At 40.2% G+C, this 27395-nt stretch overlaps 1 protein-coding gene across 4 annotated transcripts in view; it reads left to right on the top strand.

Annotated features, from left to right (window-relative positions):
- kcp (kielin cysteine rich BMP regulator) overlaps window positions 1-27395 on the top strand; it is a 48324-nt gene that overhangs the window by 20008 nt on the left and 921 nt on the right. For 3 of the 4 annotated variants that reach the window (XM_086029074.1, XM_086029076.1, XM_086029077.1), the window contains 39 exons: window positions 1144-1202; window positions 2142-2235; window positions 3163-3245; window positions 3387-3483; window positions 4032-4111; window positions 4181-4266; window positions 4356-4446; window positions 4549-4648; window positions 5449-5534; window positions 5613-5706; window positions 5786-5938; window positions 7210-7316; window positions 7401-7494; window positions 8431-8604; window positions 9804-9886; window positions 11537-11630; window positions 11770-11952; window positions 12682-12855; window positions 13038-13211; window positions 13851-14024; window positions 15175-15257; window positions 15334-15507; window positions 16425-16604; window positions 17571-17835; window positions 19381-19463; window positions 19538-19631; window positions 20592-20765; window positions 20849-20931; window positions 21988-22108; window positions 22502-22584; window positions 22653-22752; window positions 22826-22914; window positions 22992-23094; window positions 23173-23315; window positions 23971-24143; window positions 24208-24319; window positions 24550-24651; window positions 24709-24873; window positions 26140-26440. In XM_086029074.1, coding sequence (XP_085885200.1) covers window positions 1144-1202; window positions 2142-2235; window positions 3163-3245; window positions 3387-3483; window positions 4032-4111; window positions 4181-4266; window positions 4356-4446; window positions 4549-4648; window positions 5449-5534; window positions 5613-5706; window positions 5786-5938; window positions 7210-7316; window positions 7401-7494; window positions 8431-8604; window positions 9804-9886; window positions 11537-11630; window positions 11770-11952; window positions 12682-12855; window positions 13038-13211; window positions 13851-14024; window positions 15175-15257; window positions 15334-15507; window positions 16425-16604; window positions 17571-17835; window positions 19381-19463; window positions 19538-19631; window positions 20592-20765; window positions 20849-20931; window positions 21988-22108; window positions 22502-22584; window positions 22653-22752; window positions 22826-22914; window positions 22992-23094; window positions 23173-23315; window positions 23971-24143; window positions 24208-24319; window positions 24550-24651; window positions 24709-24873; window positions 26140-26440 — 4908 coding nt within the window. The remainder of the gene's footprint in view (window positions 1-1143; window positions 1203-2141; window positions 2236-3162; window positions 3246-3386; window positions 3484-4031; window positions 4112-4180; window positions 4267-4355; window positions 4447-4548; window positions 4649-5448; window positions 5535-5612; window positions 5707-5785; window positions 5939-7209; window positions 7317-7400; window positions 7495-8430; window positions 8605-9803; window positions 9887-11536; window positions 11631-11769; window positions 11953-12681; window positions 12856-13037; window positions 13212-13850; window positions 14025-15174; window positions 15258-15333; window positions 15508-16424; window positions 16605-17570; window positions 17836-19380; window positions 19464-19537; window positions 19632-20591; window positions 20766-20848; window positions 20932-21987; window positions 22109-22501; window positions 22585-22652; window positions 22753-22825; window positions 22915-22991; window positions 23095-23172; window positions 23316-23970; window positions 24144-24207; window positions 24320-24549; window positions 24652-24708; window positions 24874-26139; window positions 26441-27395) is intronic. The other variant, XM_086029075.1, reaches the window with a different exon arrangement.

The raw sequence follows: 27395 nt of genomic DNA, 5'->3' as shown, positions 1-27395 counted from the left end.
ACAGGAAATCCTCCAGATAATTGTGGCCCCTATGGAAGGCCATTTAAACATTTATTCAATATCAGCGACCATCTACTAGTACGCCCTTCATCCTCACTGTTAAGACAGTTCAGTGCACTTGTAAAATGACTGTGTCTTACTATTATTTTTTTTCTCCACTATTTGTATCACATTTCTGCACACTAGTAGGACAACGTTGACATAGCAGAGCTGGGCATTTTACAAAAAATTGAGCGTCCGTTATTCATCATCTGTCAACAGCATGGGTACTCTTCCGTCGTCCGTCATTTTTTGCAGGGGAAAAAAATAGTACCCGTCTATAGGCCGTTCCGCCTCAAATTTTAAACGGGCTTCCGTCGGCGATTCCGACTAAACTTTAACTCGCACTGAAGGTTCATGTACTACTATGCTACTTGTCCTCACTAGTTGGACAATTCGTCACATTATTGGAATGGACCATGTCTTACTAGGAGGTTTTTTTCCACTACTGTATGACATTTTTGCACATTAGTAGGACAACAATTACTTGTGAGGCAACCCAACTAGTGGTCATTTTGGTGCTACTAGCATCAAGTTGGACCTACTAGTGTTTCTTAATTAACTAGTAAGGTTTAATTGGACACTGTAGGCCAAAAGTAGCACGAGTAGTGGAAAAATTGTTACTGATAAGACGCAGTCGTTTTACTAGCGCAGTGAATTGCCTTACACATGGGCCTTGTGGTGGATATGAAGGAAATGGATAAACGGTTCAAATGATGGATTGGATGGATGGAATACAGTAAATGCTGAAAAGGATTCTTCCCATAAGCCCCTCCCTCCTCACACAGAAAAACGTGTGACACCACTGGCGCGCAGCTCTGTCATTACGAGTGGAGCCAGATGTTGCCCATGCAGTGTGACCTGATGAAAACCTGCTGCTGATTGGGGGTGGCGGGAGGGGGGGTGGGGTGGATTGGGTTGGGGTGACACCATTATTTCCGCATTCCTTTTTGTGGCTCAGCAGTGCACTCACTCCTGCTATTTGGAGCACACACACACACACGCACACGCAACCAGCCCCCCCCCCCCCCCCCCCCACACACACACACGTGTGCGCGAACGATACATGCTACTGTATAAGTTGATGGTTGTTCTTCTCTCCAGACTGTGAGACACACGACACAAGAGTTCATAATGTGACCCACAGCACCAACACATGTGGGGTGAGTTTTTCAAACACTGACACCGACGCTTTTAACCACATTGGCAAATCTTGTAATAGACCTCACAAGCGATGTGATTTATCAGAATAAAGTAGTCATATTAAGTGGAAAAAAAAGTTACAAATATTCATGGAAAAATGTTAAGATGATGAGGGATTAAAAAGAAGAAAACAAATATGAAAGTTTCATATTTTCATTAAAAATGATTACAGTGGAATAAAATAATGATAAGAATAATGTAGGAATGGCTACGAATAAAAAAGTATAATGGAAGTTAATTTCTATTAAAATTAAGTACAGTAAAAATATAAGAAATGAAATGAATATTACTATTTAACTATTTAACTATAGATGAATGATAATTAAATTATATTAAGGAATTTTAAGAAACATTAAAAATATATACAATATTATCTCTCTCTCATAGATAGATAGATACATAGATACTATTTATAATGACTAGAAAAAGTATATTTTGACAGGAAATAAAACTAATTTTAGGAGAGTAAGCTTATTTATCAAGATGAAAAAGTAAAAACCTATATTTAAAAAAAAATTAAATTTGAGATTTCAGTTGCATTAAATAAAGATATTATGCAAAAACAAATATTTCTAGAAGAAATGTATGTTTTAGTTGAACAAAATAAAAATATTAGAAAGAAAAAGAAAGAAATATACAAAATCCACTATAGAAAAACTTAATATTGAGACAAAACGTTATCATTTCACAAGATTAAATTATATTACAATAAAAAGTTATAAATATTAAATGAAAAAGTTAATATGGTGTGAAAGAAAGTACACCACGTAATTTTACTTGAATAAAGTAATATTACATAAATTATTACTAGATACAAATTGTAAACACAAGAGTTACGATATGTGTCTCAATGCATTTGTCACTTAGAACCGAAACAATTTTTGTTTTATGTAACACAGGGGGGTGAGAGCGATTGTTCGGGCGTGGCGTGCCCGCCGCTGGACTGCACCCAAAGGGAGAACCGACCTGGAGAGTGCTGCCAGCGGTGCACAGGTAACATTGCAATGGCAAGATAACAATGGCAACAAGTTAACGGGACAATCAACAATGCAGTACATTGACTGACTGGCGAATTGATCCCTTCAAATGACGCCACTCGCCGAAGACTACCGGAGATTGACGAACATTTGCATTTTCGTTGTTAAGCGCGTTGCTAATTATGAATCTGGATGGGTTGCATTATAAAAACTAACAAAAGTAGGCTTAAAATAGTTTTAGCCGTTAGTATTACTCAAAAGATGGTTGACCAAGTTTACTTCACACTTGGTCTTTAAAGCTCATATCGTTTGCAAGTGTTTGCAAAGGGAGCGAATGTTGCGTTCCCCTCAGGGTTTCTTCAAGGTTGCATATGTTCACCAAACGTTTTCCAGATATTCGCCAGATGTTCGCCTGTACTTTTGTTGTCGAAAATGAACACGTTCAAAATTTCCTTGCGTCTGGAGAACGTTTGCATCTTGAATGAACCCTGACATGAAGGCTCATTCACTACCTTCACCAACACTCGCAAATGTTAGGGAATACTGCCTTAAGAAAATTATTCTGATATTTTTGAGAAAGACCTTGGACATTTTAGCAAATATGTTTGTTTGTTTGTTTGTTTGTTTGTTTTTTGTAGGAAAGGGTCTTGCATTTTAGAGAAAAAAGTAATATAGTTTCATATATTTTCTTATGTTATATTGTATTTTGGAGAAAAAAGATGTAACATTTTTTAATTTTTTTTAATGTTTTAAAGGGTAAACGTTGTACATTTTAAAGATTGTATGTATTTGAGTAAAAAAGTTAGTATTATATTTTGCAATGAACAAGTTTTATATTCTCAAGAAAGTTTGTTTCTTTTTCAAAAATATATTAATGGTAAAAAAAACAAACAAAAAAAAAAAACACTTGCTTGATAACACAAGGTTGAATTTGTATCGTCAGGCTGCGTCCACTCTGGCGTGCAGTACGACCACGGAGCAAACTGGAGGCCAGCCGAAAGTCCGTGTGATGTCTGCCACTGTTTGGTGAGTGTTTCCCAAACTTTTATTGAGCCCGGGCTGTTATTATACATTTGAAAAATCTCACATAACACCCCAAAAGCATACGTCGCTGGATAAAAAGATGAACAACAACTATAAGTGAAGCTTCATGTTGTGCTCTGCCAGGAGGGCGACATTCGCTGCGAGAGGGAAACTTGCCCCCCGTTGCCTTGTACCAACCCGGCGCCTCCTCCACACAACTCCTGCTGTCCAGTGTGTCAAGGTGTGTGTGTGTCTTGCAGGGTTGTAATAGTTTAGGATTTTTCACTATAGTTACTTTTTTAATGACTTTTGTTTTTGAAAATTCAGTTAGTTTTAATTGGTTTATAGACCAAGTTTGTCCGTTTTTGTTTTCTCGAAAATGCTTCGCTGTAGTTGTTATTAGTTTTAGTATTAGTTTTATTATTATTTTCATTTATTTATTTTTTTTTAGAGTATTTGTCAAGGGCAAGATAAAAAAAAAAAAAGTTACTAAGGATTGTGTAATAAAGTAAAGTAAACAACAGTTCTCATACAACTGACTTTCCTTCTTCTGTTGCTCCGGTACATCAATACTGAAATAAATACATTTAAAATGAACCACGAAAACTCATGTGTGATATTAACTTACAAAAACAAAGGATATTTTCATGATAATTATAGTCAGTTTTAGTTAGTGGAAGTAAGATGTAATTCCACTTAGTTTTAAAAGGATTTTTAATACCCTCTGTGTTCTGTCATGTAAACACGTGTGTGTGCTGTTAAGCGTGACAGCAATTGTGTGTCTTCCAGGCTGTGGTGTGAATGGTCACCACTTCCCAAATGGAGCTGTGATCCCTACAGGAGATCGCTGTGAAGAATGCTCATGTGTGGTATGTCCAACAATTCAAATGACATGTTTCAAACGTGACTTGTTAGTAAACACTAAAATTGTGCCTCAGGATGGAAATGTGGCATGTCTACCTCGTCCGTGTCCTGCCCTGTTTTGTCCAAATCCCGTGCATCGCGCCGGAGACTGTTGCCCACGGTAACACCTACTACCCATGAATCAATCAATCAATTCTATGAGACAATGACATTCACTACTATGTTCCACTATGTTTATATGACTCGCAGGTGTGATGAGTGTAAGTACGAGTCTCGGGTGTACTTGGATGGACAGAAGTTTCCGTCCACGGGTGACCCTTGCGTCGAGTGCCGCTGCTCTGTGAGTTGCACTTTGTGTTAGTAGTGTTGAAGGTTTTTTGTTGCATGAGGTTTTTATTCTGTCGATGTGAGTGTAATGCAAACTGTCCATGTGTTTTGTCAGGCAGGTGAAGTGTCATGTGAGCGCACAGAGGCGTCGTGTCCTGCGCCACGCTGCAGCCACCCGGCGAAACGCAAGGGAGAGTGTTGTCCAACATGCAATGGTTTGTACTCTACAGACTCTATGTTACACTATATTATGTCATATTTGTGAGGGAAAAGTAGACGTTTGGAGAAAAAGGTTTTATACTTTTTGAGATTTTGCATATTCAAGTGTTTATTTTATATTTTTGAGAAAAAGTTGTATATTTTCACATAAAAAGTGTCATATTTTCAAGTAGTTAAAGAGAAAGAGAAAGTTTGACATTTTCAAGAAAGAAATATTCTAGATTAACTTGGTAAATGTTGCATATTTTTAAAAAAAAGTTCATTTTTCCAGAAAGAAAGTTCAGTATCCCGCCCCAAAAATTATATATTAAAAAGTAAAGGGTAAAAAGTCATATCTTTTCAAGTAAAGTCATGCATTTTCAAGAATTGTTTTTTTTTACATTTTCAAGAATTCACTAGTTTATCTTCACGAAAGAAGTTTTTCCTTGTCATGAAAAACTCATATTTGTGCAGAAAAAAAAGTCCAATCGTTTTATTTTTTTTTAGAAACAATTTGATATACAGTATTTTCAAGATCATTTATTTTCATTGGAAATCTGGGATTGAATGTCTGTGAAAAGACAAATAAATATGTCCTTCACAGTGAATGAGTTAATGAAAATAATAGTTTTTTTTCAAGAAAAAAGTTTTACATTTTCAAGTAAATAGTCATACATGTTCAAGATTTTTTTTATATTGTAGAAAAAAAGTTTTTTTTTTTAAATAAGAAATGTATATATTTAAGAAAAAGATAGATTTTCAAGAAAGATATTTTACAGAAAAATATTCAATTTCCCATGTATGTCTGCTCGGACAGAGTGCGACTTTGACGGGAGGGTGTATGCCGACGGAAAAGTGTTTGTCCCACCCGGAAGTGGCCCTTGCCTGCAGTGCAGGTGTAAGGCAAGTCCTCTCACAACCACCATTTTTTATTTTTGGAAATTCCCCATGGCTCTGTGACGTGCATTTGCTGCATTACAGAGCGGCAACGTCGTTTGCCACGAAGAGAAGTGTCCCCCCGTACGATGCTCCAACCCCGTACGGGAACCGCATCGCTGCTGCCCTGTCTGCAAAGGTAGACCCACCTACAGTTGTCCTTAGTGGACACTTCATTAGGTACACCGCAGTGAATGGATGACATCATCTCCATGCAGAATGCGTGTTGGACGGCTCAGAATATGAAGACGGCTCCAAATTGTACCCCCCTGACGATTCATGCTCTAGCTGCACGTGTGTGGATGGAGACCCCCAATGTAACCGCATCCACTGCCCCCCCATCACATGTCTGCATCCCACAAAGACAGCTGGTAACTAAATGTGTATATGTGTGTGTGCGTGTGAGCTGTGCAGTTAGGATTGAACCTATTATTTTGAGGAAAAGTTCGAAATATTTCAAGGCATTTAAAGTGGGATTGAATAATGACATTTGATGACATTTGATGGCTATGATAAGAGAAAAATCATAATTTTAGGAGAACATAGTATTAACATTAGTAGATTGTTTAATAGAATTAAGTTATAATATTAAGACAAAAATGACAACTATTAGAAGAAGAAATTGTAAAATGATGACAAAATAAATTATTTGATTTATTATTATTTTAATAAAGTACTAATACTACAAAAAAAGGTCCAAATATTACATTTTAAAGCATTAGAAATATTAATAGAAAAATGAATATTACTGAAAATATTACTAGAAACATTTGTAATATTAGAAGACGAAAAATATAATTTTAGGAGACTACAGTAATATAATTAAAGGGAAAGTCAACCCGAACATATTTTTTTCAAGGATATGCAGGCCCACTAACCTAAACACGTCATTCTCATTGACATTGCGTTTGTGGAATATGAGTTAAGCAGAAAAATCCACCCGTTTTTAGCCACCTCAGGGGGCGGCCATTTTGTCACTACTGTGACTGAAAATGACATCGCAGCTGTCAGCTAGATTTGGCTGCTTAAATCGTATTCCACAAACGCAATATTAATCAGAATGTATTGTTTCAACTCATGGGCCTGCATAGAACATAGTCTTGAAAAAAATAAGCATGTTTGCGTTGATTTTCTCTTTAAAAGAAAAAGGTATGAATGTTGCTAGAAAGGATCAAAATTCTATGATAATTTTTTACAGAATAACAATCATTTTTTACACTTTAAGAATTTTTTAAAAAGAATAAACTTAAAGTAATATTACTAATATTAGTAAAAAAATATATAATAATTTTAAGAATGAAGTTAATATCCCAAAATTAAATAAATTGTCACAACATGAAAAAGATGGCATTTTGAGACAAAGATGTATTATTTATGTATTTATTTATCTTATTTATATGTATTTAAAATGAAATCCTATTATTACAAGTAAAAGATCAAAAGTTAAAAAAATATTACCAAAAATATTGTAAAATTACAATAGTTTCAATAAAAGAAAAATCAGACTGTCAGGAAAAAGGGGAAACTCAAGGAAAAAAAAAGATTACAAACATTACAAAGTACAAGGTAAATCCATCATTATAGCAGAATAGAGTGGCAATCTTAAAAGGCAAAAAGACCCATGTGTGTGTTGTGGCGCCAGGCTCCTGCTGTGCGACGTGTGACAGCTGCACGTATCATCGCCGTATCTATGGCAACGGGCAGACGTTTGGGACGCCTGAGCAGCCGTGTCATGTCTGCACTTGCCTGGTGAGAATGCCACCGACACATTCCACTTCACACTCCTTCCTGCTCACCCTGCGACCCACAACCCCCCACCTTCCCCCCCCGCAGCACGGAACTGTGGAGTGTGAGAGAAGACCTTGTCCAGCACTCAACTGTAGTAACCCATACACAGCGCCCGGAGAGTGCTGCCCTACATGTCCAGGTACCTTGCAGTAGTGTATGAGAGCATTTCATGAGTGTGTGTGTGTGAGTGTTTCAGTAGTTAATGTGACAGCATTCTAGGATTGTGTGCGAGAGTTTAAGAAATGTATGTGTAAGAATTCTTCAGTAATGTGTGTTGACCAAATCATTTTTTTTCAATAGTGTATGTGAAATCATTCTAGTAATGCACAAGAGCATTTCAGTCATACGAGAGCATTTTAATAGGGTGTGAGAGCAAATGCAAAAAATATTAGTAGAGTGAGAGAGTTCTAGTAGTGTGTCAGAGCATTTCATTATCAGTCGTGAATGTGAGAGTGTTTTTGTAGTGTAGGAAACCATTTTAGTTGACTATGAGAGTGTTTCAGTACCCTGTAAGTTTTTAGTACCAAACATGAGAGGTGTGAGAACACTTCAGTAGTGTGTGAGTAGTATCTGTTAGCATTTCAGTCTTGTGTGAGAGTGTTTCTTTTTTTGTGTGCTAGAAATTTCAGTGGTTTTGTCAGAATGTTTCAGTAGTAAGCGTGAGCGTGTTTTAAAAGTGCGTGAGCATATACTTATTTTCAGTGGTCTAAGTGAGAACACTCTAGTAGGGTGTAAGAGTGTTCATTGGTAATGTGAGAGAGTTTCAATAGCGTGTTGGAACATTTCAGTAGAGCGTGAGAGCAAATAATATTTTGAGTAGTTATAAGTGAGAGTGTTTCAGTAATGTGTGAGAGTGTTAAGTAGTGCAAATGAGAGTCTTTTAGTAGTGTGAGTGAGAAAGTGTTTTAGTAGTGTGCAATAATGTGTGAGGCATTAAGTTCAGGAGCAATTCATTGGTGTGTGTGAGTGCGAATAAATGTTTCAGTAGTTTGTGTGAGAGGTGATCCTGACTGATCACCTCATTTGCTGTTGTCTTTTCTCCTTGATTCAAATGTGTATGTTTTCCCTGGGCAAGACTGCTTGTTGGAGAAGCACGTGTTTGTGGATGGCCAGGCCTTTCCCAACCCGACGAGCGCGTGCGAGGAGTGCAAGTGCTCCAGCGGCACCATCGACTGCCGGCACGCTCAGTGTCCTCAGCCGCGCTGCAATGCTCCTCTCTCGGGAGCGTGCTGCAGGAACGACTGCAACGGTGAGCCTGTCCATATATACAACACAGTACAAAGCGCAAACATTTTTGCTCACACATGCCACTGAAACAATTGGACATATTCCTGAAACACTCTCACACACTACTAAAATAATTTCACACCTTACTGAAATACTCCCACACGTACAAAAGACAAATTATTCCCTCACAGGGGCCACTGAAATCACTCTCACTTAGCTGAAACGCTCGCAACCACTACTGAAACAATCTCACACTTACTGAAATGAGCCCAGCCCCACTAATGAAAAATTATTTACTCACACAAACTACTGAAATGCTCTCACATGGTACTAAATACTCTTACACACTACTGAAATGTTGTCAAACACTAATGAACCAATTTCACATATTAATGAAATGCTCCCAGACCCACTAATGAAAAATCATTCACTCACATAGACTCCTGAAATACTCTCGCATTTACTGAATTGCTCTCAAACGCTAATGAAACAATCTCACCCATTACTAAAATGTGCTCACCCTGACTAATGAAAAACGACTTGCTCACAAAACTATTGTAAAGCACGGGCACAATACTGGAACACCTCACATCTCACACCTTACTGTACCACTCCCACAGCCACTAAGGGAAAAATATTCGCCCACACAAGCCCCTTAAATCGCTCTCATTTAACTAAAATGCTTGAGACATTGTCACATATACTACAGAAGAATAATTCAATCATATGCACAGCACTCTAACATTCACTACGGAAAAATGATTCTCTCATAAATACTACTGACACACCCATGTAGCTGGATTGCTGTCTTTCTCACACACACTTCTGAAATTCTCTCATACATTACTTAAACACTCTCACACTCACTACTGAAGCTCTGTAACACACTGGTGACAAATGATTCACTCACATACACACTCGCACTCAACCGGAATGCTCTCAGGTCAGGTCTAAAAAATGTACTCACACACACTACTGAAATGCTCTCACTCATTACTCTAACTCTCCCACGCACTTCTGAAACGCTAACAGATTTTGAAAAAAATATTTGCTCACCCACACTACTGTAATTCTCTCACTCGTTATTTAAACTCTCACACTTACTACTGAAACACTTTTCATTTACACACACTACTGAAACACGCTCAGACGTGACTGCAAGTACAGTGTGAAACTGTTGATATGCATAATACTGCGACGACGTGACTTGTTACCATTCAGGATGCAGTTACGCCGGGAAGGAGCATCCCAACGGTCACCAGTTTGCACATCCCACTGATGAATGCAGGACCTGCAGCTGCACTGTGAGTATTCACATCCACTCTGGCTCATTTTCCCCTTAGCAAATGATGTCAAGTCATTTGTTTCAGACAGTGTTTTAAAATTGACATTTCAATTCCTTTAATACATATAGTTGTGTTTCTGGAATGTCTGCCCAACCAATAAATCAGGGGTCTCCAATCCTGTTCCTCGAGGGTCGGTTTCCTTGATGTTTTCCATCTCTCCGTGCTGGAACACACCTGATTCAAATGATCTGGATCGTTATCCAGCTTCTGCAGATCTTGCTCAGATCTTGCTCATTGCAGCAGGGAGAGATGGAAAAAATCTCTGAAACTCGAACAGGACTGAAGACCCCTGCATTAAATGTATCCCAGTTCACACTCATTTTTTTTAGAGTTCGAAAGTAACTTCAAACCTAATGAAAAGCTGCACTTGGTGTTGGCACACAGAAGATGGTAGACAGTAGATGGGTACAGGGTGGGCAGTGGCTCATTTGTATGAGACCGCATTGACCTTTAAAACGGGCTAATTTCAGCGAGGGTCAAAAGAGGGTGTAAATAGGACTACAACAGCCAGCAAACTCAAAACTCTCATTCGCTGACACCCATGTCACTCACCAGGCCAGACCCCTTCTGTTAAAGTCAAACACATTCAAAGTTACCGATACTACAGTTGATTGTGAGGATGATGGCCCTAAGTAAACAGAAATACATGCACTTCACATGCATATGTTGTGTTTGTATTGTTTAATAATGCAAAATGAATTTTTATCCAATTACTTCAATAATCGGTGAGATAATTGGTAGAAAAAATGATTCTGAAAATATTTAATAGCTGCAACCCTTTCTGTAATTCTAATTTTTTTAATCACATTTTATTTTTATTCTATTTTGACAAAATGTAATTAATTGTAAGGAAAAAAATCACATCACCTTGAAGTAACATTTTAACACTCTTCATGTAAGTGGTAAAATTCATCAACCACTGTATAAAAACAGTCATATATAGTAAAACTAGTCACCTTTTGAAGTCAAATGCACTCTTTCTCTGTTTCTGCTCATTGTGTTTAAGCATTACGCTTTCAGATACATGCTATTAACAGAGCTGGGCGCTCCGCCTATGTGATGGACCGGTCCGTCTATCCTTCACCCGTTTTGCTGACGAATGACGGGAAAACTTTAAAATAGATCGACTAAGCATAGACGGAAGCCCCTTTCGTCAATAGTCCGTCATTAGTTTATTTTTCGCGGTGAGGCTTCGACAAGCACGGGGAGGAAAATAGTGATTGCTAGTGAAAGTCGGAATCGCCGACGGACGCCCGTTTAAAATCAGAGGCGGACGCGCCTATAGTATATACTATTTTTTTACCCCCTGAAAAAAAAGGCAAATGACGAACGACGGAGGGGGTACCCACGCTGCAAACGGATGACGAATAAGAGATGCTCGATTTGTAGTAAAATGTGCAGCTCTGGCTCTTAACATACAAAAAAAAGCTGTCCATATGTCATGGAATATTTGCTCCCTGCCAAGGTCACCCATTTGTTTGAATTTTGAGAAAAACTGTTTGAACTCAAAACCACTGTTTGTGCATTTGACTTTGGAGGTTCTACTTTGTACGTATGAAATTAAATTAGGGTGTACAGTACATAGGTATGTCCTTTTGTCTCCTGCAGAATGGAAACGTCCAATGTCTTATGAAGAGGTGTCCACCCTTGTCATGCTCCAACCCACATGTGATGCCTGGAGAATGCTGCCCCCAGTGTCCTGGTGAGGAAGTGCAAGCAAAAGCACAATTTCTGACAAATGAACGAATCAAAGACAACGCGATTATCCCAAAAGTGCCCTTGGAAATAATGTTGTGCATTCTTTTTCTTATTTCCTCATGTGCTTCTTGTTGTGGCTGCAGCGCCCCCTCTGGACTGCGATTTGGAGATCCAAACATACCGACACGGCGAACGCTTCTACTCGCCGTCGGACCGCTGCCAGCTGTGCTCGTGCTCCAATGGCACCGTGCACTGTCAGAGGAAGCCGTGCGCCTTCGCCTCTTGCTCCCATCCCATCACGCGGGACTGCTGTCGAACCTGTCAAGGTATGATGTGAGGGGGGATTATCGGCGTGTTTTGTTTTGTTTCAGGCAGGGTGGGCAAAGTTTGGCCCACGTGCCGCGAGGGCCTGCTCCGTTCTTTAATCTTTCCCACTGAGCATTTATGTTATCAGGATTATTTCAATATTTGTTGCAATAATTTATGCTTATTTTTTTCCCAAATTAGTTCATTTACATGTATGCATTATTTTTATTTATTTACACTTATTTCCTTTTATTTCTGTTTTCTCTATGAATAAATGTGTCTACCGTTGTAAATAGCAAAAGGAAAACTAGGCTATATAACATGTAGGCTAAACAAATGACACCGACAGTACATAAAACATTTATATCTGTCAAATAATTTGTATTTTTTAATACTAATGTCAGTAACAAAACTGTCAATATTTTTTTTCAAAAATTACATGTATTATATGTCATGTACTCCAACTTCATCCCACATTCCAAAAACATGCATGTTAGGTTCATTGAAGACAGAAAATTGTCCATGGGTGCGAATGATTGTGTTTTGCTTGTTTGCCCGCGTCTTATGCGGTTGGATGGCAAGGTAGGTTGCAGCTCACTCCATCTACAGTAATAGGGTGGATGGATTAACTGTTTTTTTACATCCACAGTTTTTTTTTTATGTGTTCATCATTTACGAGTGGCCTGTCCCATCCGTCCACTTTAACAATCCAACGTGACTCCTGAGCACAATAGTTTGCCCATTTCCAGCAGGCTGCCTGTACGAAGGTCGAGAGCGAGCCAACGGGGAGGTATGGGACGAAGCTTCGGACCCGTGCGCTGCGTGCGTGTGCCGCGAGGGGTCCGTAAGGTGCGAGAAAAAGCGTTGCCCCCCCAGCAACTGTAAGCACCCTGTGCAGCGGCACTGCTGCAAGTCCTGTGATGGTAAGTAACATTTCAGCAACATACACCACTCCCAAAATGGTAGGGATCAAATTGATGGATCTCTCACTTCAACTTTTCATGTTTCATGAAACAATGATATGTCAATATTTGGACTGCACTTTTTAAGCACAGAAGTGATCATGAAATATCCACGTGTGTATGTCATTGTCTGCTTTGGGCAGGCTGCATGTATAACGGGAGGGAACACGCCGACGGCGCTGAGTTTGCTGACGACAAGGACCCCTGCGTCGTGTGCTACTGCTACGCGGGCGAGGTGGTCTGCACCAAGCTGCCCTGCTACGGAGACTGCCGCCACCCGTACAAAGCACCCGGACAATGCTGTGCAGAGTGCGAACGTGAGTTGGAGCAAAAACGTGTGCGTGGGTGTGTGTGTGTTGTGAATTTGGGATTTCGTTTTGCCACACTCTAAAAGCACTTTCTTGCGTAGTTTTGTACAAAACAGTCCAATTTTAGGGGTTGTTTTGTACAAAACTACCCATTCTTTGGGTTGTTTTCTGCATAAACAACCCAGAAAGTTGGGTCAATTTGACCCAAGTAGTGGATTAGTCCATTTTTGACCCAAGATTGTGTTATTTTTAACAGCCAACTAGAGTGCAGAATGAAGTCTTAATATGAGTTTTTTTATTCAATTTTACCCCCAAAATTGTGCTATTAGAAAATGAAAATTGTACAAGTTTGAAGTTATACTATTCTTAAAAAAACGTCTGAAAAACCGTATTAAAAAGTAGAACTTTCGAAGAATAAAGAGTTAAATACAGTTTGAAAAATATGGAAAACTGGAAAAAATATAATTCTATGAGAAAAACAGTCTTGATTTTACAAGAGAGGTACAAATAAATAGTATTATTGAGAAAAATATATATTTAATTGTATAAAAATAAATAAACTATTATGTTTGCAATATTAAAATTACAAACATGGGGGTGCTTCTTTTTTGACGCTTACTCTTAACAACAACACATTTCATTTGTCAGGTTGCTTTTACAATGGGGCAGTGCTAGTTAATGGACAATCCATTCCTGACCCGGGGAACCCTTGCTCAGAGTGCACCTGCCAGACTGGCACTGTGCGCTGCGTGAAAACGTCGTGTCCCGTGACGCTGTGCCCTCACCCGGTCACAAACGTGTGCGGCTGTCCCATGTGTGACGGTAAGTCGTCCTTACGCTCATACGTTGCTTAACATGTATGACAAATGATGGTGAATGCTCTCAGTATTGCCTTGTACTGTAACTTTCAATAATTGTTAGATAGGATAGTGAGTGTTGGACACGTAATGGTAGTGAACTTGAGGGCGACACTGGAATTGATTTCAGTCATGTCGTCAACTACGCCGTCTGCATTTGGAGGCTATCTATGATGGTGGGATGCTTTGTGGTTGTCTATGACCTTGTGTTTATGTATATTTTATTTTCTTATTTGTCTATTAAGGTTTTAATTGTTAATGTACAGTATTAATATGTAATACATATTTATTTTTTCTTGATTTGATATTATATGGAATTATAAATACATGTAATATATTATTGAAATCGTCTATATTTCTTAGTTACCCGATACATTATATTTTCTAATAATTTTAGTTAGATTTATAATTCTGTTATTTTAATGTGAAATTTAATGTATTATGTTGTATACAAATGAATAATGGAATAATGTCTGGATTTCCAACTGTTGACAACTTTTGAAATATCAATTAATCATTTTTATTTATTTTATCAGCAGATATAAAATATATAGCGGTATACATTGTGTAGTGTTATATAACATTTGTATATTTTTGCAACATTTGTTTTGTTTTTACATTTCCTTTTCATTTCATTCTAAATTCTTCTTCTAATTGATCTCCTGAGACAGGCGAATGAGACACCTCAATTTCATTACAGGCCACAATATAGTTCTGGAGGGCAGTCACAACTGTGAAAAACATAGAAATAAATACAGTAAACACCCCATTATAGTCGTACTTTTCCCCTACATATTGAATTAGAAATCAGAAATATTAGTGACCACCAAATATTTGAGTACACAAATGTTACAAATGTATGTTACAAATGAATTTCGTGGGGAAAAATGCTTGTGATATCCGTGATATCAATAGTGAATAGAAATTGCAATTTTAGACAGATTTTTGGGCAAAATAAAAAGAACAAATCAATTTAGCAAGAAACGAAAAGTAGTTTTTGCTTTAATGGGCCTCAAAAGTGAAGTGATCTGGCGTGAGGACCTCGAGTTTGACACGTTTACCTCAATTTCAATTAATTGATCTCCTCCGCTGTCTTATTCACCGCATGTGTGCAGGTTGTCACTTCCAAGGTGTGGATTACATCGACGGGCAGATCCTGGCAGGAGGAGAGAGCAGCTGTCAGGAGTGCAAATGCTCAGTGAGTACAACAATCATCGTCAAGATACACAACTAACACACTAAATGCTGCACGTCCTTGTTGTTGTTCTCCTCAGAGGGGCGAGGTGGTTTGTACACAGAAAAGATGTCCCGCCTTGTCCTGCTCTCATCCGGCGCTGGATGGATGCGCGTGCGGCGTGTGCGACGGGTGTAACTTTGAGGGACGGAACTGCTTCAACGGAGAACGATTCCCGCATCCGGCAGATGATTGTCAGCTCTGCTCTTGTCTGGTTGGTACAAACACTCTCCGGCAACTCGCTTGCTTCTCCTCAATACCTCAATACCTCTCCTCAAGTGTCGACTACGCTGGATCTGTACAATGAACGGTCTTGGCTTCACCTATTCGCGGAATTAAATACGATCTGCATACGTTACGTTTAAAACATGAAATACAATCAAACATATGAGGATGAAGCGTGTAGCTTTTTAAAACAGCCTGTTAAACTACATTTGAAACCACTAAAGGACATGTTTTACTTTTCATGTACAGTACATTTTCTAAATACAATTCAGTGGTATTTAACCTTGGCGTACAATACATATAATCTTTAAGAAATGTTTGTTTTTAAAATTTTAAATACAATTTTTGCTCAACTTTTATGTGCAATACATTTGAACTGAATCATTATGTCAGTACAGGTGTATCAACGGTAATTTTTTTAAAGCCCAGGGCTAATGTTATTCATATTTTTAGTGACGGTGGCTTACAGTAATGTATTTTAGGAATAAAACATCTGCCTTGCTTTGGAATAACACATAACGCATATTTTCACGTTGTTCATTGAGGTGGTACTTGGTGTAAAACTGGTACGTTAGGACCCAAAAATGGGTCAGGTGTTCATTATGGGTTGGTTGCAGATGAATGGTAAAAAGCTGTAAGGGTACATGGTTTATGATGGTACCGACATACGACTTAATTGCTTGTTCATTTAATTGTTTTATATTCATGATATTTCATACAAATACTGTATATAGTGTAATTATGACTTTACGGTCGTGTTAGCATATACTGTATGTTTGAAATGCAATCTGTATATTTTCAAAGGCAATTTTGTGTGTGTGTGGGGGTGTGTGTGTGTGTGGGGGTGCGTGTGGGTGTGTGTGCGTCTGTGTGTGCGCGCTCGCGTGTATCTGCATGCGCATGCAGAACGGCGACGTGCTGTGCTCACACGTGCCGTGCCCGAGCACCACTTGCTTGCATCCGCTGACCCTCCCGGGCGAGTGCTGCCCCGTCTGCACGGGAACGTGTCGACATCACGGAAGGGAATATCGGTCCGGCTCGTCCTTTCCGTCGCCCTCTGACCCCTGCTCCTCCTGCTCCTGTCTGGTCAGTCCACCTACAAGAAATCACCTGAACCGGTCACCCCGTATGGGAACCCGTTTGAGGGTTTATTCAATCTCTTTGATTTCCAGAGAACTAGTACACTCTTTTAGTCCTCACTGCTAAGGCAATACAGCACACTAGTATAACCACTGTATCATCCTAGTAACATGTTTTCTCTACTAGTGTTGCTTTTGGCTTACTCTACTACAAACTAGTACGCAATTAAACCTTAGTAGTAAATGATTGTGCTGCACCAGTAAAACAACTTGACCCAACTAGTAGGCATTTGTTATACACCGCTAGCCTCCTGCACCAAAATGTACACTAGTAGTTTTGCCTCACTAGTAAAATGCAGTTGCCCTACTATCATGCCAAAGTTGTCTTACTAGGGTGCAAAAACGTTACTAGTAAGACACAATAGTTTCACTAGTGCACTGAATTGAAGTGAGATGTTAAAGAATTGTATATTACTAGTCATACAAATAGTTGTCAACTAGTGCACAGTTTTGCCTTACTAGTAACATGGAGCTGTCCTACTAGTGATGACAAAGTGTGTACTAGTAGTTGCCATTTTAACAAGGCGCACGAGTAGCACAAATGCATCTCAAAGGTGACGTTTTTTTGCAAAACTTTTTTGCACTGACATTTCTGCACACTAAGAGGACAACGTTGGCATAATTGAATGACAACTACATGTTACTGGTGAGGCAAAACTGTGCATTAGTTGACATCTGTGCACTAGTAGTGGAGCACTAGATGTTAATGACTACAATTTTATAATGTCACTAGTGCACAGTTTTGTCTCACAAGTAGCATGTTCTACTAGTATGTCCAAGTTTTTCTACTAGTGTACAGACATGTCATACAGTAGTGGAAGGCAGTAATGGAAAAAAACGTTACTAGTAAGTACATGGATGTTAAGTTGGATTTCAAGGATTCTGAATTCACGCTTGTGCCTGCACCCTTAAGGAGGAGGTAGTGAGCTGTAAGAGGAGACCTTGTCCCGTGCAGTGTTCCCACCCCGTCCCTTCTGACGCCTGCTGTCCCGTGTGCGACTCCTGCCTGTACGAAGGCGCGGTCCGCGCCCACGGCCTGACCTTCGCGCCCTCCTCCGAGCCTTGCCGGCGTTGCACCTGCGTCAGAGGCGCGGTCACCTGCGTGCCCCTCGTGTGCCCGCCGGCGCCGTGCAGCCGAGCCGTCACCAAGCCAGGACAGTGCTGCCCCGAGTGCACGGGTACTGTACACACTCTCGGCCGATGCGGTGCAGCTGTTATGTAACAGAGACTGGTGTGGTCAAGTGAAATGCTGCCCAAAAGTCACACAGCAAAAGCATCAAAGTTAGAAAAATTTATCATAACAGGAAACACAAAATAAGTATCAAGCACCCAAAATAGAGCAGGAAGTTTAACACTTTGGTTTGGAGCAGTCATTGTGGGTGAATCCCAAGGCTCAAACTCCTATTACGGAATTTCCCCAAATGAGCCCCAATATGAAATAGGTGTCTGATAAACGTATATATAATGTTTTATAGCCTTTATTGAGCCAAGGCACATATTTTACATTAGAAAAATCTCTCACAGCGCATCAACAAACAAATAAAGGCATATACCATATTTTTGGAACTATAAGTCACACTTTGTTTTGATAGTTTGGCTGGTCCTTTGACTTTCACTCAGGTACGACTTGGATATTAAAACTATAGCTTGGACTGGCACCCCAAATTTCCGTTCCCTAATCCTCTTGACAGCAGCAAACACATTTCAGTTGGATTCCAAACTTTCGCTATGGAAACGTTTTTTTTTTTTCTTTAGTTTAAAATGAATTACCTTAACTAGAATCCCACGTCAAATTCTGACCGAAGGTAGAATCCTATCCTACCTGTCATTTTCTGCACCTTTTGGTGCTCTAAATAAGTGTTTTTCAAACTTTTTTGAGTCAAGTCACATTTATTTCATTGAAAAAATCCCATGGCACACCACCAGCTGAAATAGTGGGAAAAAAAGCTTATTTTACCAATATAAGTGTGATATTGTTGATATAAGAATTTTTTTAACATTGAAGAATAACGTTATATTATAACATCTTGAATAGGAATTAAATAAACACAAAGGAAAAAAGTATTTTATAATGTTTCATATTGATACTTACTCAGTGTGAAACATGGGCCTGTTTGGATAAATATGCGTCACTAATTCGTTTGTCTCTAAACAAAGACAATTAGCTACCTGCTGCTGCTATCTGCTAGTATGGAAGAGTATTACAATGTAGCGAAGACATGATTACGCTGCCAGCCGCTAAACCGCACAGGCACACAAATTAGATCATTTCCCACGGAACACCTGACAATATCTCGCAGCACACTGGTGTGCCGCGGCACACAGTTTGAAAAACACTGCTCTAAATACTTAATCCTTGTTGTGGCAGATGCCGCATGCTAGCAAGGGAGACCATGACTACTTATTTTTCTTCTTCCATTTCTTCTTTCTTTTGGTGGTTAGCAAATACTTTTGGTACACCATCTGAAATGGATTTGGGTCATCATGTTCGGGACTCATAAAATCCAAATATTGTCACCGGGATACATGTACTTTCAAATATTGATGAGGCCCCTAAAAAATGATTAATTCTTTGAAAGGCAAAAATACCGAACCGGAATTACAAGAGGGCCATCACACTGCCTTATTCTCGAGCCCTTACAAGAACATTATTATCCATTTTAAAGTGTTGTGTGACAAAATAAAAAAAGATAGGGAGTAATTATGTGTTTTTGTGCTGTAAGGATGTATGCTGGATGGACAAGAGTACAGTGATGGGCAGACTTGGACGCTGACCTCAAACCACTGCTCCTCATGTACCTGTCAGGTGGGAATTCTCATCCTTTCCCTCAATTTAAGTGGCGGAAATGTTCAAGGGCCGACATATTGTATATGTTACAGGCTGGCAAGGTGCAATGTTCGTCTCTACAGTGTCCCGAACTGGCCTGCATGCATCAGCTGACCGAGCCGTCGGCCTGCTGTCCTCGCTGCAGAGGTAAACGCCAGCACATGGTCGCCAACACACAACGGTGGGAAATAACCTCCAAATATGAGCCTGTTTTGCCAAAGTAATGAGTAGAAAGTAGAGATATCTGTTTTCAAAAGTGGATGGTAAAAGTAAAAAGCGGTCAAAAAAAGAAATACGTACAAATACTACTCTCAGTACTTCCATTTATACGGTACACGGTATGTAGGGCACGGCAATTAATTCAATTCAATTACGATTTTGATTTTGGCTTCTCCCGATCATGAGCTTGCTTTTGTTTAATGACACCCCAATTGGACTTTACTGTAAAGACACAAAAAAAGAATTTGGCACATTTTATATTCAAATACAAGACATACTTTGTTTTAGAAACATCACCTGTGATAATTCTAGCAGTCAATGTTAAATCCCACAGACAGGCTAATTGAAAATTAGCATCGAGTTCCTGGAGTGATATTTCTTCAAATAGATATTCACACACAAATGTTGTAGTAACACATGCAGATAGGTCATATAAAAATAGCCAAAGGCATATATTAGTCTTAATCTATGAAAAACAAGTTATATAAATAAAGTTCAATCGCAACTTTTTTGTACTCTTCCTATTCCGTAAATGTGTACTGTACATGCACACCACCACACTGCCTCTAATAGGCTAAGGCACGCACCGCAGAAACAGTCTGTATTTATTTTTATTTATTGATTTTTTTATTGTTATTATTTTAATAAATGATTGTCTTTATTATTATACATTGTTACTATTTTGTTTCTGCTTGGTCTTTCAAGTATTTAAAGTTCAGTTTTGATGTTTTCGAAATCAATGAATAATCGTATTTGTTAATCGTGGTTTCAATCAATCAAAAATAATCATGATTACCAGAATTCTTTTTCCCATAATTGCTCAGCCCTAGAATCGAGAATGCGTAATCCGCAGTAACGGGAAGCTGTGACATGACTGTCTGCTGTCAGGTTGTGTGTACGACGGAGGCGAGTACGCGGAAGGAAGCAGCTGGTTTGCCGACTCGTCCCACTGCCGCAGCTGCATGTGCGTGGACGGAGTGACAACCTGCTCAGAAATCCGCTGCCTGTCCCCATGCAACAACTTCATCAAAGTGCCCGGGGAATGCTGCCCCGTGTGTGCCGGTAGGACACGGTGGAGTACATGCGATGGTCCGCCATCTTGTGGTGTTTGACTGTCGTGTGATTCTTATCTTTTATTTTCGGAGACTGCGTGTTCGAGGGAAAGTTGTACGGCCCAGGCGACAGCTTCCATCCGGCTGGAGACCCCTGCCAGGTCTGCACCTGTGAGGTAGGAATGACATGGAGCTTTTATGACCATTCTCTAATTCAGGGAGGGGCAACTTAAATGCTGGAGGGCGGAACAATTTTTCATCTGTGTTACTGGGGGGCCATACAGGACCACAAACTTAAGCAGATGTATGGCAAAAATGTTATTTTAAATATGGACAAAGTGTGTATACGTGTGTAGTATATTTCATTTTTTTATAATACATTTTCACTGCTTGCATAAAAAAAATCCACTATCCTAAATCAACAACAAAGCGTTTGAAGAAAACAACAAAATAACCACATACTGTATTTTTAAGAGCTCGCTTGCATAAAAAGAATTTTTGCTTAAAAAAATGTTTTTTTAATTTTTTGCTTAAGGAAAAAAATATATATATATATATATATATATAAAAAAATATATATATATATATTTTTTTTTCTCCATTTCCCTCAGTTTTTAGTGGAAAACCTGTATTGAATGTTTATTAGCATTTTTTGAAGAATTCTTTTGGATTGTGAAAATAAACCCCCAAATTATTATAATTTCTAAAACAAAGTTAAAATTCCCTGCTCTAGTTTAAGTGGGTCCTTCCAGAATTTAAAAAGCAGCAATTATTTTGGATTTTTGTTTTTGTTTTCAAGAAAAACAGGTGATTACCCCTCATATGATTTGATTTGTCCAGCTCAGCCATCAACCGTACCCTTTATTTTATATGTTGTATTTGTCTCATCATATATTTTGCTGTGTTTGGTGAACCCTGATACCCAGACTCCTAAACAACATATTTGAAAACTATTGTTGAATAAATCTATCCACTCATCCATCCATAATGTTTCAATTAATATTGTGGGTAATACAACACATTGGAAAATTCATGTATAACAACAGTCATTAAATTTAAATTAAAGCTCATCAGCAAGCTTTGCACAAGTCTGACAACGATGTTGGAACAGGGTAAAATATGAAACAGGCTGGATGGGGGCTCACGAGGACCGGACTCGGAGACCCCTGATGTCGAAGAAGCTGGCAGTCATACAATTAATAATAAGTAACGCGAGCCATGTGTGTATTCAGGTGATGCCAGACGGAGAGCAGCACCTGCGCTGTTACCGCAAACAGTGTCCCAGCCTGGTGGACTGTCCCAAGAACAACATCTTGTTCTCTGGACCCGACGCCTGCTGTCCCGTCTGTGCACGTCAGTAGTAGTCGTACAGATACAAACTGCGCTATTCATGAACACTTTGTATTCATATGCAGTTGCAAGAAAAAAGGGGAACAATCGCAAGCAGCTGCAGTAGGCCACAACTCACACCTGACTCTCACACACAGACTAACCTGGCACACCGAGTTCCGCTCCTGTTGTCACTCACTAAGCCAAAATGTGTTTTTTGTTGAACATATTCAGTTCTATTCATTTCACGTCAGTGGTGGGGAAAATGGATTTGATATGTTTTTCTATTCTTGTGACTTGATGGAAATCAGATTTTACTTTGTAGGACCAATTAAAGCCGAAATCCGGGTCCAATTCGCATCCTTTTTCTTGCAACATTGTGTACACGTGTGTGTGTGTGCGTGTGTGTGTGTCCAGAGCCCCTGAGTAACTGCACTTCTATGCTGATTGGCAATGAGGTGCTGGCTACAGACGACCCCTGCTTCACCTGCCAGTGCAGGGTAACGCAACACAACAAAATCTGCATTTCGACATTGTTCTGCAGTGTGTCTGTGTGTGTGTGGTATAGGATCTAACATGGACGTGCCTACATCGAGGCTGCCCACCACTGACTTGTCCTCCCAGTGAGCAGTTCACCCCTGCAGACTCGTGCTGCCCCGTTTGTAAAGGTGACGTGATTGCAACCCCCCACCATCTCTCCGTGGACACTTTGGTCAAAGAGGTGCTTCGATTTCGGTGCAGAGTGTGTGATCGAGGGTCAGAACCGACGCATGGCGAGCGGCGACAGCTGGACGGACAGCGACGACGACTGTGTCACCTGCACCTGTAACGTAAGTCGTACCTGTCACGGGGTTGCAAAAATTCCGATTTTTTTTTTTAAACAAATCTTTGTGTCTATGTTATGTAGTTGGGCTACATTGAGTGCAGCATTGAGGAGTGTTCATCCGCGCCTTGTCCCGATGGTCAGAAACAAGTGAAGGTTGCGGGAAAATGCTGCCATGAATGTCAAGGTAACACAACCGGCCAGCTTGTGAGTGTATTTGCTGCATGTAACCTTTTGTCTTTGTGTGTGTGTGTGTGTGTTGTAGACTGGGGCGCGTCATGTGTGCACCAGGGCACGGTGTACCAGTCCAACGAGCAGTGGCAGGTGGACGAGTGCACCGGCTGCGCTTGCGTGTCTGGAGAGGTGCACTGTCACAGTGAACGCTGCCCTCCCCTCAGATGCGATACGGTCAGTAACCACGACAAGACAGGAAAGTCTTGCTATTCCCGAGGTTAGGTTAGGGCAGTGTTTTTCAAACTGTGTGCTGCGAGATATTGTCAGGTGTGCCGTGGGGAAATGATCTAATTTGTGCCTGTGCAGCGTAATCGTGCCTTTACTATATTGTAGTAGTCTTCCATACCAGCAGGTGGCAGCAGTAGCAGCAGGTAGCTAATTGTCTTTGTTTAGAGACAAGCGAATTAGTGACGCATGTTTATCCAAACAGGCCCATGTTTCACACTGAGTATGTATCAGTATGAAACATTATAAAATACGTTTTTCCTTGTGTTTATTTAATTTCTATTCAAGATGTTATAACGTCAATGTAAAAAAAATGCTTATATAAACAATATCACACTTATATTGTTAAAATAAGCTTTTTTTTTTCACAATTTGAGCCGGTGGTGTGCCGCGGGATTTTTTTCAATGAAATAAATGTGCTGGGTTAGGGAACAACAGCCATACCGAGAATAGCAAAAAAAAAAAAAATATATCATTAATGGACTCCACCCCCCATTTTTTTTTAGAATTGCCTATATTAACAACACATTGGCAAGGGTTTACTTTCCACTCATTAGGCACTTCTCACACACCTCAGCACAACTCCACTGTGTGTGTGTGTTAGGATGAGATGCCATCGGTGGTACCAGGCTTGTGCTGCCCCCACTGCATCCCCCGGCCGGCCACGTGCATCGCGTTCGGCGACCCTCACTACCGCACCTTCGACGGGCGCATGCTGCACTTTCAGGGGGCGTGCACCTACATCCTAGCGCAGGACTGCCAGGGTGGAGACTTCAGGTCAGCGGGTCGCCATGACAACGGGAAAAGACACTTAGATGACGTCCTTTATCTGCTTTTCAAGTATCCACGCCACGAACGAGGACCGCGGCCGCCAAGGAGTGTCATGGACCAAAGAGGTGACCGTCTTCATCGGTGATGTCACAGTGCAGCTGCTGCAGGACTGGCTTGTCAAGGTTTGTATGGAAAAAAAAAAACTGAGAAAGTGGAACACAATTACTTCAAGCTCCCAGAAGAGAGACATATCATGCATTTTTTTCCAGAATTTTAAACAGTACACACCAGGGCTGGGGAATTAAGGAAAAAAAATTAAAATTTAAATGGGTCCTGGCTAAATTTCAAGCAGGTTGAGTTCAAGTAAGACTTGCCGAGTCACATGATTGTCCTGCCCAACGGTGCTCCTCAGGTAGACCACGAGACAGTGACGTTGCCGTTCCTCAGAGAACCGTACATCTACGTCGAACGGAAGGCCAACACCATCCTGCTCAACACCAACATCGGCGTCAAGGTCTGCTCTTTTTCTATTTGGCGACCAACAAAGTATTCATAGCGCCTCCGCGACCAGGTGCAATGGAACGGCCGTTCCCACCTGGAGGTGAGCGTTCCGGGCTCCTACAAGGGGCTCACCTGCGGCCTGTGCGGAAACTTCAACAACTACCCCCAGGATGACCTGCGCATGCCCAGCGGACAGATAAGCCTCTCGGAAGCCGACTTTGGCAACAGTTGGAGGGTAAAAACTAAACAACTTTTTCAAACAATATGGGAGGGAGGCCAATTTTTCGGACTGACTGAAAACATTTGGCTTTGAGATCCAAAGTGATTGTGGTTAGTGGTGTGACCAACACAAAAAACAGAGAGCTGTCCATGTCTCTATTTTTTTCTCTTTCTAACTTTATTCTATTAAGATAAAAATACTGGGGGGAATTACATTTTTTCCTCAAAGTTATGACTTCTGGACATTGACACAAACTGTTTGTACATGTCATTCCTATTTTTTATTCCTCACACTTTTTTGACATGCATCTCCCTTCCACATAATTCATCTTATTCACATCATTCCCATTTCAATATTTGTCACCCAAAAATTGCCTATTAATTCCCAATGAGGCCGAGTTTTCTTTCAATGTTGTTTATTATTCATTCCAATGGCACATTCAACATTTCACCTTTACTTCGTTCCCATTTGAAATTAAAATCATTCGGCTCATTCAATTCCCCCTTGGGAATGTTTTTCAACTTGCCAAAAATTCCCACGGACAAAAAATTGAACATTTTCACCATTACAATATCCACATAAAACTCCCAATTTATCCTGAATGACATTTTCAACAGATTCACATTGAAATCACAATTCAATACATTCAGCATGCCGATATTTTGATTTACCCCAAATTCTACATTTTCCTAAAGTTCCCGCAAAAATATCCTTATATTCTCAATGACAGCAAAACAGATTCATGTCGTTCCCATTAGAAATTCTAAATGTTCACCTAATTCAACTCACCTTGGAAATGATTTTCAACATGGTAAAATATCCACGCCCACAAAAAATTACACATTCATTTCCAATGACACATTCAAAACAGTATTCATTCCATCCAATGTAATTTTGCATAATTCGGTATCATTCAATGTTATTCCATGTTTTTCAATATCATTACACATGATTCAAAATTCCACGTTTCAATATTTTTTCATTCAGCATTGTTTCAAAATGAGGTTTTAAACTAGGGTTAGGGTTTCAAACTAGGTTTAGGGTTTCAAGCTTTGGTTATGGTTTCAAAGTAGTGTTTCAAACAAGGGTTTTGGTTTCAAAGTAGGGTTTGAAACACAAGTTAGGGTTTCAGAGCAGGGTTTGAAACAAGGTTTAGTGTGTCAAACTAGGGTTAGGTTAATTAGGGTTTCAAACTAGGGTTAGGGTTTTAGGGTCAATTGATTCTGTCGATGTGTATGTACCATCGAAGTTTCTCAACAAATGCATGATTGTGTCACTAAGGTGACAAACGGCAGTCACTCCCTGACATCGTGCCGCCCGGGCGAGGATGTGGACCCCTGCAAGGAGGCGGGCTACCACGCCCGCAAAAGCGCCAACGCCCGCTGCAAGGTCCTCAAGACGGCCGTGTTCAGGCCGTGCCACCGCGTGGTGCCCCCCGAGGCCTGGTACGCCGCTTGCGTCTACGACCTGTGCGCCTGTGGGGCCAACACCGACGAGTGTCTGTGCGACGCCCTGGAGGCCTACGCCGGACAGTGTCGGGAGGCCGGCGTGGTCTTGCAGTGGAGGGGACCCTCGCTGTGCGGTGAGTCGTAAGGCTTGGCTTCCAAAAGTAGAGCAATGGAGGAGCATTTGCAGCATTTAACTGTTGCCATGTGGTTGGGACATCCTTATCCGAGAGGAGACTCAGGGAACCATGAAAATGTAGCACTGCAGCAAAGTGGGGAGTAGGGCGTCACTAGTTTTCCCAGTGAAAATGCTGAGGAAAACATTATCCGAGAGGAAACTGAGGGTAGCGAGGAAACTAGGCACTGCAGCAAAGTGGAGACGATAGAGTAGTTAATTTAGGAAAAAAGAGGAGAAGGTTCTATTATATTTATACTAGTGCTTCTTGGCATATGGTAAGGAAACACTTTTTTATCCAAGAGGAGACTCGGGGCAGCAAGAAAACTGAGCTCCAGCAAAATGTGGAGTAGTTTGCTTTTCCAGTGCAAAAGGTGGGGAAAAAAGAAATTTGCCCATTTTGTTGCTGCCCTCAGTCTCCTCTCGGATAAAAATACCATGGTATACCATATACCATATGCCGTGAAGTTAAATACAAGAGACATCCACTGGCAATACTGACAACTCCACAGTCTCCACTTTGCTGCACTAGTCTGTTTCCTTGCTGCCCTTAGTCTCCCCTTGGATACAACACATTTACCTACAATATGCTGAGAACTAAATGAAAAGACCCTCCTTTCTCCTCTTTTTATCTCCCATGTCAAAACGAACTACTCCACAGTATCCACTTTTTTGCTGCGCTCCATTTTCTTTAAATGAGTGTTTCCTTACTATGTTCCCAAGAATTTAATATTCTTGAAGAGACGCACCTTTTTTTCCCAATTTTTCCAGTGACAGCAAAGTGCTGCAGCGAAGTGGAGATTGTGAACTCTTTAGCTTTGATAGCGCTAAGTCTCCTCTCGTATTAAATGTGTTTCCTTACCACGTGCCAAAACCTACGCCACAGTCTCCACTTTTTTGCAACACTCGGCCCTCAA

The sequence above is a fragment of the Filicampus tigris genome, chromosome 4 (assembly GCF_054856515.1).
Source record: "Filicampus tigris isolate MCC_2025a chromosome 4, RoL_Ftig_1.0, whole genome shotgun sequence".
Lineage (NCBI taxonomy): Eukaryota > Metazoa > Chordata > Actinopteri > Syngnathiformes > Syngnathidae > Filicampus > Filicampus tigris.
This window is presented reverse-complemented; position numbering and strand designations above follow the sequence as displayed.